Genomic DNA, 12663 nt, shown 5'->3' on the forward strand with positions numbered 1-12663 from the left:
CTTGTGGGTGTGTTGTTGCCAGACGAATAAGAAATGATATAACTACTAGAACCATGCCTAAATGTGCCTAACTAAAGTCCAGCTACTGACGAAGAAGATGGTCGTGTAGAAAATTAGCAAGCCAGTTCGTGGTCTATGCTTGCTTCGATATACCCTTTTCAGAGATGCAGCGCCCAATTTCAGAGAGGAGCGACAATGCAACTAAAACCATTTTCCGTTGAATCTGTCTACTAATTGACGTTGAGATTTTACTTTGGTACTGACGGAGCAGATGATTCTGTAGAGGCAGATATCTATGCTTTGCTTCAAACTACAGTGGAGTAGTATTATTCCGCAGCATTTTCAGAGGTGCGGAACAAACTACCTGCATACATGATCACATATCTGAACTTCTGACATCGGCTGAGCAGCACCTATTCGAAATTTCAGACGGAACATTCAGGAGTTGCTCTTATTAGCTGCCAACGAAATTTCCCACGCACTGGATATTGCAGATTTTTGAAAGAAAATAAAGCGAGATTAAGTGGTGCTTGTCCACAACAGAGTAGGAGATCAGGGTACCGGAGATAAATTGACACCAGACAGATTTTAACAACGCTGGTGCCATGAGAAGTGGCACCAAATCCATTAATCATAACCGACACGCAACACAACTTGACTTCACAGTACATAACCCACAGATCTAAGAACTGCTAGAAGCATCGTCAACGCTACCAACACCAGCACTCTGAAAGACACAGGGGCCCGACGGAGATCAGATCAGCCCCCGAAGCCGTAGAGGGTGCGGCCCTGGCGCTTGAGCGCGTAGACGACGTCCATGGCGGTGACGGTCTTGCGGCGCGCGTGCTCGGTGTAAGTGACGGCGTCGCGGATGACGTTCTCGAGGAAGATCTTGAGCACGCCGCGGGTCTCCTCGTAGATGAGGCCCGAGATACGCTTGACGCCGCCGCGGCGCGCCAGGCGGCGGATGGCCGGCTTGGTGATGCCCTGGATGTTGTCGCGGAGCACCTTCCGGTGGCGCTTGGCGCCGCCCTTGCCGAGCCCCTTGCCTCCCTTGCCGCGGCCCGACATGGCTGGAGCTTGCTGGTGGTGGTGGAGGATTTGGGAATTGGGGATTGGGATTGGAGATTGGTGTGGGGAGAGGTGCTGGTGGTGGGGGGTATTTATAGCGGATGGGGTGGGGATTTGGGCGCGGGGGTGAGAAATGGTGATCTGTGGGAGACGGGATGTGGAGCGTCCGATCGGGATGGACGGTGGGGATTGGGTGCGGGTGGGAGGAGCGGGGCAGGGCGATCCGTGGGACTGGCAACGGGGCGATTTGATTGGTTTGCTAGCTGGAAGGTGGGTTGATCCGTCGGAATGGCAAAGGAAGGATGTGATTGGTCCATTGGAGGGAGGGTCGGATCGGTGACATGGCAGATGTGTTTATCTCACGAGTTCCTCCCTTCCTCAAGTACCACTCGCCCTCTTCCTAAGAGCATCCCCACTCGTTGGCGCTCCCCACGCCTAAATCCAGCGAAATTTTCGTCCGGATTGGAGGAAGATTTGGCGTGGGGAGTAGTAGTTTCCCAGCCGCGTGCCCAGGCGAAGTCGACGATGCGAATTTAAAAAACGGAAACTTGACAAACTACGGCTAAAAACGGGTGAATATAGACTAAATTTAATGATATTTATTACATTACGGGAGGAGTTCATACATAGAGGCCGAATTCGACTATATTTCGAATTCGGCTAGGGGAATTCAAACGCTAATTTTAAAACACGGCGCTCTACATGCCGAAATGGCGGTAGAACACCGTGTAGTCGCCGCCGTCGTCGTCGGAGCCGTCGTCGTTGGCCTTCGGCCGCGCGGCTGTCGCTGCCGCTGGCCGGCGTCTCCCCACCCGGGGATGGCTTGTACCGATCGTCGTCGGAGGACTCGAGGTCGACGACGGGGACGGCGACAGCCGGATGGAGGTGTCGCAGACGGCGGCACCGCGCGACATCGTCGTTGGCGGTTGGAGCGGCGCGGGCGGTGAGTTGGCGTGCGGCGGCCGAGTCCGGCGGCCGCCGTCGCTCCGCCTCCTCGCGCTCCCGATCGCGCTGGCGATCCGATGCGGCGTCGTCCGCGCGCTTCTCCTCCTCCATGTCGTGCGGCGACACGGCGATCGCCTCCGCCATCGCGGCGTCCTCCGCGCTTCGCCTCCTCCTCGGCGAGCGGCTTGCGGCGGCCTCTTTCTTCGTCTTCTTCCGCCGCTGCGCGGCGCGGAAGGTCGTTCTCGGATGACGAGGCGCGCGGCTGCGCCCTGCGGTCGCCGGCGGAGACGCCGGCTCCTTCTTGACGCGCACCGGCGTCGAAGGCGGCGTCGCCTCCTCCTCTTCACCGGCGCCAAGGATGACCTTGACGCTGATCCGGAAGACGACGAGCCGGCAGCCATGCGCCGTGGCTGCGGACGCTTCCCCGACGGCGGCTCGCCGATGCCCTCGATGCCGATAGAGGGGCATCGTGAGCACCGGGAAGTTGCCGCCCTCGATGTGCGCGATGACGTTCGCCAACGTCCTTTCCGGCGCGCTCCACCACCGTCGGCGGCCCGCGGCGTTGTTGCGCGCAGCGGAGGCGGCGGGCCGTCGTAGGCCGCCAGCTCCCGCTCCCACCGCTGGAGGAAGTAGGAGTTCCACCGCGTGTAGTTCTCGGGGTGGTGGCGCGGGTCGGCGCGCTCCTCGTCGGTCATCGTCATCCTCGCCTCCTCGATGGCGACGTCGAGGGCATGGCCCCGCGGCGGCGGCGGGATTGGAACGCCGCCAGCACTTAGCCGCCAGCCGCCTCCGGGAGGCCTCGTGTCCGGCGGGCAGGGGTACCCCGCCTGGTGGAGGAGGTGCCCCTCCCACGCGTGGAGCGACCGGCGGGGGAAGCCGTTGTTGGCTGCGCCGTCGTCGTCGTAGAACGCCATCTTGAGAGTAGAGGGAGAGTGGAGGGAGAGTGGAGCACGGGGTACGCTTCGCGGCGAGTGGACCGGCGTATATAGGCGTGGCTGGCGCGGGGATTAAATGCCGCGTGGATTGCGACGCGTCCGCGGCGAGCTGACCGGCGGCAGCCTTTAGTGCGCGCGGAAGACGATGCGTGCGCGGAAGACGACGACATTAACTCGCCGCGTGGCCGGCGAATGCAGACCGGCGGCAGGCCTTTACAGCGCGCGGAAGACGATGCGATGAGGACGACGATCGGTTTCTCTCGCCGACAAGTTGGGGCCACCAGACGCGCGGGAAGTTTCCTCGCCGTTTCGCGCGCTTTCGTTTCGTCCGGAGTCCCCGAGAGCTCCCCGGGGGGCCGGGGATGTCGTGGGATCGCCGGATGAATTTAGGCTCAAATCCGGACGAAAACGAGGAACCGGGGGCGCGACTGGGCCGAATTACGCCGTCCGGATGGAAAAAACGCTCGCCGGGGGCCTGTTCGGGGGGACGAGTGGAGATGCTCTAAGGCTGCTCATAGTGGGGAGTAACATAAGGTGGTGTCATGCATAAGTTACTAGTCCATGTTACTATCTTCATAGTGCAAAGTAACATAGAGATGGTATCATGCTGAGCCTCATTTATTAGTTTGTAGACTCATTTTATCTTGGGGTGTGTGATGTTATGGTAACATAGCTAGTTACCACCTCCCTCTCTTTCTTCATTTATTACTATGCCATGTCACCAAAACACCTTGAAATGTGTGATGTTACTACCTAAGTTACTCCCACTATGAGCAGTCTAAAGCATCCGACGCAGCTGATTTAAGTCTTAGGCTCCGTTTGTTTATGCTTATGCTTCTGCTTTTGCTGCTTTTGGGGTCTAAAAAGCAGCAGCTCAAACAAACAACAAAAAATTGGAAAGTGCTTGTGAGAAGCGCTGCCAACAAATACACAGCGCGGGCCGAAGCAGGTCGAGACCTGCTTCCCGAGCGTCTCCCTGCTTCCCGAGCGACACAGTTCGAAAATACCCCTACCGCTTCGACAATATTACGGAAAAGTTGCCATTCCTTATATGTGGCCGGGTCCTTGCAATTTTTCCCTGCCCGAGCCCCGACCAGACCTGGCGTTCTTTTCTCTTCTCCCCCTCCCATTCCCTGGACAGAACAAAAGAGGAGATAGGGTTAGGGTTCCCGCCGCCGCCTCCTTCCCCGGCCGCCGCCTCCTTCCCCGGCCGCCTCCGTCCCGTCGTCCTGAAGGTCGAGCTGGCGTCCCCGTCGTCCTCAACGTCCGTTGCCGGCGACAGTAGGTCGAGGCGCAACCGTCCCGTCGTCTTCAAGGTAGCGCCGGCGTCGTCCTCCACAAGGTCGCGCCGCCCCCGTCCTCCTCGAGCTCGGCCGGCCAGCATCCTCTCCAAACGACAAGGTGAGGCATTTCCCTCTGTATGTTTGCTGTGATATTGTGTACTGGCTAATTGAAGTGGTGTGATAATGGTGTGATAATTTGCTGTGATATTGTGTACTGCCTAATTGAAGTGATATGAGTTGCTATTGTTGTAATCTGTGGGCATATTCTTGTCATATTATTTGCTGTAATATGTGATTTTCTCTAATCACTGCACATAGATAAGATTAATTCTAGTGCTGTGAGTTGATGCAATGTTCATTAATTTGGATGGATCAAGATAAGGTACCTAAGGCAAATTGGGATGCATTGTCCACCACAATATTCTGTGAAATCTGCATGAAACAAAAAAAAGGCAGGTAATAGGCCTACTGCTTTTCTCAGTCCAGAGGCTAGCTAGAGAATTTGGTAGTAGAACAGGGAGAAACTACACGAAAGCACAATTCAAAAATAAATGGGATTCAACCAAAGCATTGTATCAAGCATGGGTGTATTACACTACGAAAGCAACGGGACTTGGTTGGGATGCGGTGAAAAGGACAATTACAGCAAGTGAAGAACAGTGGGCTGAATTGATCAAGGTATTATATATACCATGTTTATGTCATATTTACATTGCAAAATAGATGGCTCACTTTATGGTTATTAACTTGTTCAATCTTATGTAGGCAAACAAGCTTATTGCGGGTTTCAAGAAAGGTCCACTGGAGAACTTGGAGTTCATGGTGATCATGTATGAGGATGCCCATGTTGATCGGACTTCGACGGTAATGCCGGGAGTGCCAAGAGAAATTCCCGCTGATTTGGTTGAACTTGTAGCTGATGATGAAGGCTCGGCGCCAACACCTCCTAGTGTGAATAGAAAGTGTGGGCTACTAGGATTGCATGTAGCCCAGGGAAGAAAAAGAAGAATCCCATGCAATTAGAGTTCAAGCGTTTTGTTGATCATTGCATTAATGAAGATCGTGGAACATCATCTTCCACCCAAGTAGTTCAAGACATTGAAGCCATAATGAAAGAAGTTGTGGAATGTGGAGCCGTTGAGGGTAGTGTTGAGCATTACATAGCAACTAAAATATTTGGCAAACTTAAAAATCGAGCTTTCTTCTATACCATGAAAACTAAGGAGGGTCGGCTTCGTTAGTTGAAGATGCAATATGAGGATAGGAAGAGAAACTAGAGCTACTTTATTTACATCTATGTCAATCTCAAAATGTATCCTTATGCTACCTTGTTGTTACTACTTTTATGTACCCATAAGACTTGGAACATCCTTTTATATATAGAATTGGTGCTGTTTTGGTGCTATATGGTGCTGTTTTGGTGCTATATGGTGTTGTTTTGGTGGTATGTGGTGTTGTTTTGGTGGTATATGGTGTTGTTTTGGTGGTATATGGTGTTGTTTACTCATATATGTTGCTGTTTTGGTGGTATATGGTGCTGTTAACTCATATATGTTGTTGTTTTGGTGGTATATGGTGCTGTTAACTCATATATGTTGCTGTTTTGGTGGTATATGGTGTTGTTAACTCATATATGTTGCTGTTTTGGTGGTATATGGTGTTGTTCACTCATATATGTTGTTGTTTTGGTGCTATATGGTGCTGTTTTGTTCATATAAAGTGCTATTTTCTCACATATGTTGTTGCTTGTTGTTTTTAGATGAGCACAAGTCAGAGTAGTGATGAAAGTGACGGCGATGATGCCATCGAGTCCGCACTTATGGAATCAAGAAGGCGTCGGCGGCTACGGAATGCACAAGTGATGTACCATGTTCTTGAACATTCCGAGAAGCATCTTACGAAGAAAAAAAAGGGTAGAACCAAGATGCACCGGACAACAATGGGTATTCGATAACTTGGGCAGCTCGAAGGATTGTTATGACATGTTTAGGATGCATAGGGCATGTTTTGATTCTTTGCATGACACTTTGGTTGAAAAATATGGTCTCAAGGGGTCAAACCGCATGTGTTCCGAGGAGGCACTTGGAATGTTTCTGTGGACTCTTGGTAGTCCACAATCCGTGACTCAAGTTCAAAACCGATTCAAGAGATCCAGGGAGACAATCAATAGGAAGTTTGCGGAGGTTCTATATTGTGTGAATCAGTTAGCGGGAGATATCATCAAGCCTATTGATCCACAGTTCCCAATAGTGCATGAGAGGCTACGGGATTCTAGATTCACACCTCATTTCAATGGTGCAATTGGTGTAATTGATGGGACACACATGCCAGTTATTGTGCTAGCGGTTGATATAGTCAACCATGTTGGTCGCCTTGGATATCCAACACAGAATGTTATGTCTGTTTGTGATTTTGACTTGAGGTTTACCTCCATTGTTGCCGGATGGCCAGGTTCCGTACACGACACAAGGATATTCAAAGATACCTTGCTTAAGTTTGAAGCAAATTTTCCTCATCCTCCTCCAGGTATATGTTTGGCTTGTGCACTCTTCATTACGTCATATTGGTGTCATATATGCTAGCACTAACTTGTGTGTCATTCAGGAAGATACTATCTAGTTGATTCGGGTTATCCCAATCAAGATGGTTATCTTTCACCATATACAGGAACCAAGTACCATCTACCCGAGTTTCGACTAGCTGGACCGCCATCTGGGAAGCAAGAAATATTCAACCATGCTCATTCATCTCTTCGAAAATGCTATTGAGAGAGCATTTGGGGTATTGAAGCAGAAATGGCGTATCTTACATGGTATATCAAGTTATCCAATAGAGAAGCAGACAGAGATTATCATTGCATGTCTAGCACTCCATAACTTCATTCGTGATAGTCAATTGTTTGATCTACACTTCTATAGATGCGATATTGATGAGAACTACATGCCTCCGGGGCATGTTAGTTCCACATCCGGAGGCAATGTAGGCGACAATTTAGGAGGGGATCATGTTACCATGAACAACACTCGTGACAACATAGCTAATGCTTTGTTCGCGGCAAGTGGAGGTGTCTAGACATTAGAACACTTCTATCTCTTTTGGGTACATGTGAAGAAGTGAAAAACTTGTTGCTCTTTTAGGTTGATGAGACGTGTCTTGTAATATAAATGTCACAACACTCTCGTATTATCTTGAATATATTAATGTTTTATATTTAATATGAACAAGTCTCGTAAAACAGTCAGAAATAGTTGATTCGTGTCAAATCGGCATTTATACAACTTCTTCAGAATTCAGGGGCATTTCAGAGATTTCATCCTTCATCATAGCTGCAGCAGCTAGTAACAGCACTCCTGCCAAACATCAAATTTCTGCTTCTCACAGCTGCTTCTCACAACTGCTTTTCCACAGCTCAACAGCTACAGCTGCTTCTCAAAAGCTGCAGCCCAAACAAACAGACCCTTAAACAAAGTTGTTCCTAGAGTAACAGGGGTGATGAATGATAGATTGAGAAAGCCTTTTCAAGCAGCTGAAGTAAAAAAGGCTCTGTTTTCTATTGGGGACATGAAGGCGCCTGGCACAGATGGTCTCCATGCGATTTTCTTCAAGAAATGTTGGAATATTATCGGCGATACTCTCACAAAGGAGGTCTTGGAGGCTATCAATAATAAAATTATACCTGATGGTTGGAATGACACAATTATTGTCTTGATACTGAAAACTGAAGAACCAGAATTGATCTCCCAATACAGACCAATAAGTCTGTGTAATGTTATTTATAAGGTAATTTCCAAAATGATTGCCCTACGGTTTAAACATGTTCTTGATGATGTAATTTCACCTGTTCAAAGTGCTTTTGTTCCTGGAAGAATTATTACTGATAATATTCTTGTTGCTTACGAGTGTCTACATACAATCAAGAATAATAAGAATGGTAAAGCTGGATATTGTGCAGTCAAGTTAGATATGCACAAAGCTTATGATCGGGTGGAGTGGAATTTTCTGGAGAGAATGCTTATCCAATTGGGATTTCATGAAGAGGTTGTGGAGCTTATCAGGACCTGTGTTCGATCTGTCAAATACAAAGTTCGATATAATGATCAAGAGACAGCAGAGTTCACACCAACTAGAGGTTTGAGGCAGGGAGACCCCTTATCTCCCTACCTGTTTCTTATTTGCGCTGAGGGTTTATCAAGTTTATTGGCTCACCAAGAGGAGTTTCGTGGCATAGAAGGAGTAAGGGTTGATACGTCCAAAACGTATCTACTTTCCCGAACACTTTTGCTATTGTTTTGTCTCTAATTTGTGTATTTTGGATGCAACTAACACGGACTAACGATGTTTTCAGCAGAACTGTTCTGGTGTCTCGTTTTTGTGCAGAAATCCAACTTTCAGGAAAATCCTCGGAAATTATGCAGAAGGCCCTATTTTCCCAGAATACTGACGGAGCCAGAAGGTCAAGTAAGGTGGAGGCCCGAGGGCCCCACACCATAAGGCGGCGTGGCCTAGGGGGGGGCCCGCGCGGCCCTATGGTGTGGCCCCCTCGGCCGGCCTCCGACGCCCTCCTTCGGACTATTTATCGGCCTCGACCTAAAAACGCACGGAGAGAAGTCGAAGTCGCCAGAAACCCTCCAGAACGCCGCCACATCGCGAAACTCCGTCGCGGGAGCCAGAAGTCTCCGTTCTGGCACTCCGCCGGGACGGGGAATTGGAGGAGATCATCGCCGCCATCACCGCCAACGCCTCTACATCAACCAGCCATGTTTCCCCCATCCATGTGTGAGTAATTCCCCCGCTGTAGGCCGAAGGGGATGGTAGGGATTGGATGAGATTGGTCATGTAATAGCATAAGATTGTTAGGGCATAGTGCCTAGTGTCCGCAATTGGTACTTTGATGATATTGTTGCAACTTGTTATGCTTAATGCTTGTCACTAGGGCCCGAGTGCCATGATCTCAGATCTGAACATGTTATTGTTTCATCAAGATATTCATTGTTTATGGTCTTACCTATAAGTTGTATACACATGTTGCTGTCCGGAACCAATGGCCCCAAAGTGACAAGAATTGGGACAACCGGAGGGGATGGTAGTGATGTGAGGATCACATGTGTTCACGGAGTGTTAATGCTTTGCTCCGGTACTCTATTAAAAGGAGTACCTTAATATCCAGTAGTTTCCCTTGAGGCCCGGCTGCCACCGGCTGGTAGGACAAAAGATGTTGTGCAAGTTTCTCATTGCGAGCACGCACGACTATATATGGAACACATGCCTATTGATTGCTTTGTACTTGGACACCGTTTTATTATTATCTGCAAATGCCCTGCTATGATTGTTACATGAGTTTCTCTCATCCATGCAACGCCCGTTCATCCGTCCCGTGCCTACGTATTTTAATCCTGCTGTTTACTATAATCACTACTGCTGTCTTTGTTACTCTGCTTTGTTATTTCACTACTGCTACTGCTATAAAGCTGTTACTATTGATAAACTCTTGCGAGCAAGTCTGTTTCCAGTGCAGCTGAATTGACAACTCATTGTTAAGGCTTCCAAGTGTTCTTTGTCTCCCCTTGTGTTGAATCAATAAATTGGGTTTTACTTCCCTCGAAGACCATTGCGATCCCCTATACTTGTGGGTCATCAAGACTATTTTAAAGGCGCCGTTGCCGGGGAGCATAGCTTTATTTGGAAGTTCACTTGGATTAATATTGTTCGCTGCAAATTCTTCATCATGGGTAAACCTCGCGATACTAAGGTCGCCATATTACCATCCACTACAAGAAAAGGTACAATTACGAATACCTCCGCTACACTTGATTCACCATCTCGTGATTGATAAACTTGTTTCACCGCCACATGCTTCACATGCGGGTACTTCTGCTGAATCTGAAAACTCTCATAATATTGATAATATTTCTGCTGTGCTTGATGATAGTGGTTCATTGGGATCTTTTCTAGATGCTACAATTGCTAGGTCTAGACAAATTGAAAATCCGAAACTCCTAATGCTACTACACCTGTTAATTCACCTGAACTTGATTATTTTAGTGATGATCCTGATGAAGATTATGTGGAGCTTAATGATGATTTTATTGAAAAATGCAATGCTACTACTGATGCAAGAAAAATTAAAAAGTTGCTTGCAGAACATGCTGTTAGATATAAACTGTCTCCTGATCCTAAATTTGCCACATCTCCTATAAACATTAAGGATAAAGATTATGATTTTTCTCTTGATCTATCTCATATAGCTATTGTTGAGAAAACACCCTTTTGTGGTACTGAAAAAGAAAGTGTTGTTGAACACATGATTGAGTTATCTACTCTAAGTAGCTTGTTTTCTGATGATGTCAAGATGCGTACTTACTTTGTTGCTAAAATCTTTCCATTCTCGTTAAAGGATGACGCTAAAACTTGGTATAATAGTTTGCCACCTAATTCTATTAAAAGTCCAAAAGAATTGCTTGATGTTTTCTTCCGTAAATACTTTCCTGCTAGTGCTCAACATATTGCTTTGCAGAGAATTTATAATTTTAACCAGGAGGATGGAGAGAAATTGCCTGAGGCTTGGGCGAGATTTTGCTCTCTTATTAGAGCTCGGTCTGACCATGATTTGGAAAAGCATGATTTACTTGATATATTTTATAGCGGACTAACCGTTGAGTCTAGGGCATACCTGGATAGTTGTGCTGGTTGTGTTTTCAGGAAAAGAACTCAGGGCAATATTTGAAGAATTATTGGCTAAAATAGGCCGGAATCATGATGATTGGACTACGCCTGAACCAACTCCAACGCCAATATTGAAGAAGAGGGGTATGATTAAATTAAATGATGAAGATATGAGGGAAGCCAAGAAGTCTCTCAAGGAGAAAGGTATTAAATCTGAAGATGTGAAGAATCTTCCTCCCATAGAAGATATATGTGAGATAATTCTCCCTTCATCCATGATTGAGGTAAACTCCCTTCAACGCTTTACTAGGGAAGATATTCCGTATTCGAAACCTCCTGCACAATGCTTAGATGAGTTTGATAATTATATTGTTAAGCAAGAAAATTTTAATATGAGAGTAGAGAATCATTTAATGGAAAATTCTCGAGCTATTAGTGAATTGCATGATATTGTAGAGAGAACCTCCAATGATGTTAAGATGCTTGTTAAACATTTTCATATGGTTCAAACTCAAATTGATCAACTCACTAAAGTGCAAAATGACTTGTTGGGGAATAATTCTAAAGAGAAACATGCTTATGAAGTAACAACTAGAGGTGGTGTCTCTACCTAGGATCCTCTATATCCTGAAGGGCATCCCAAAAGAATTGAACAAGATTCTCAACGCATTGAACCTAGTGCTCCTTCTAAGAAGAAAAAGAAGAAGAAACATAAAAATGTTGTAGAATCCTCTGAACCTGTTAATGATCCTAATAGTATTTCTATTTCTGATGCTGAAACTGAAAGTGGTAATGAACATGATAAAGATAATGATAAGAATGATGCTTCTGATAAAGAAGAGGTAGAAGAAGAACCTGAAAAGCATGCTAAAAATAAAAAGTACACTAAAGAAGATTTTATTGCTGAGAAACATGGTAATGAAAGAGAACCTTGGGTGCAAAAGCAAATGCCCTTTCCTGCTAAGAAACTAAAATCAAAGGAAGAAGAACACTATAAAAAAATTTGTGATTGGATGAAACCTTTATTCTTGCAAATCCCTTTGACTGATGCTATTAAATTGCCTCCTTATTCAAAGTATATGAAAGATATTGTTACTAACAAAAGGAAAATCCCCAATGAGGAAATTTCCACTATGCTTGCTAATTACTCTTTCAATGGCAAAGTTCCAAAGAAGTTGGGCGACCCAGGTATACCTACTATTCCTTGTTCTATTAAGAATAATTATGTTAAAATTGCTCTATGTGACTTGGGAGCCGGTGTTAGTGTTATGCCTTTTTCTCTTTATAAGAGACTTTACTTAGACAAGTTGATACCTACTGACATATCTTTGCAAATGGCTGATAAATCTACTCTATTCCTGTTGGTATATGTGAGGATGTTCATGTTCAAGTTACTACTAATTGCTTGATATTAACTGATTTTGTTGTGTTGGAAATGCCTGAAGATGATAATATGTCTATTATTCTTGGGAGACCTTTTCTTAACACCGCAGGGGCTGTTATTGATTGCAATAAAGGAAAGGTTACTTTCAATGTTGATGATAGGGAGCATACCGTCTATTTTCCCAAGAGGATTGAGAAAGCGTGTGGAGTTAATACTATTTTTAATGTGAGAACTATCAAAGTGGGAACTATTGATTGTCCTATATATGAGCCTAAGGAAGAATATCAAACTCTCGTGATTGGATCCATATCAATACAATTCAAGGTAACATGATTGATTTGAGGTTTATTTCTTCTTATGCTATGTAAAATTTATTTGGTGG

The 12663-nt window shown here is 46.3% G+C and overlaps 1 protein-coding gene and 1 pseudogene across 1 annotated transcript; one reads left to right on the forward strand and one right to left on the reverse strand.

Moving 5' to 3' along the window:
• Nucleotides 1-586: 586 nt before the first annotated feature.
• LOC127297337 (histone H4) lies at nucleotides 587-1146 on the reverse strand. Its single transcript, XM_051327648.2, has one exon. The coding sequence runs from the start codon at nucleotides 1069-1071 to the stop codon at nucleotides 760-762; it is 312 nt and encodes a 103-aa protein (XP_051183608.1). The 5' UTR covers nucleotides 1072-1146; the 3' UTR covers nucleotides 587-759.
• An 804-nt stretch (nucleotides 1147-1950) lies between these two features.
• LOC139830358 (protein ALP1-like) lies at nucleotides 1951-7306 on the forward strand (annotated as a pseudogene).
• Nucleotides 7307-12663: the final 5357 nt, after the last annotated feature.

Source organism: Lolium perenne, chromosome 4, assembly GCF_019359855.2.
Source record: "Lolium perenne isolate Kyuss_39 chromosome 4, Kyuss_2.0, whole genome shotgun sequence".
NCBI lineage: Eukaryota > Viridiplantae > Streptophyta > Magnoliopsida > Poales > Poaceae > Lolium > Lolium perenne.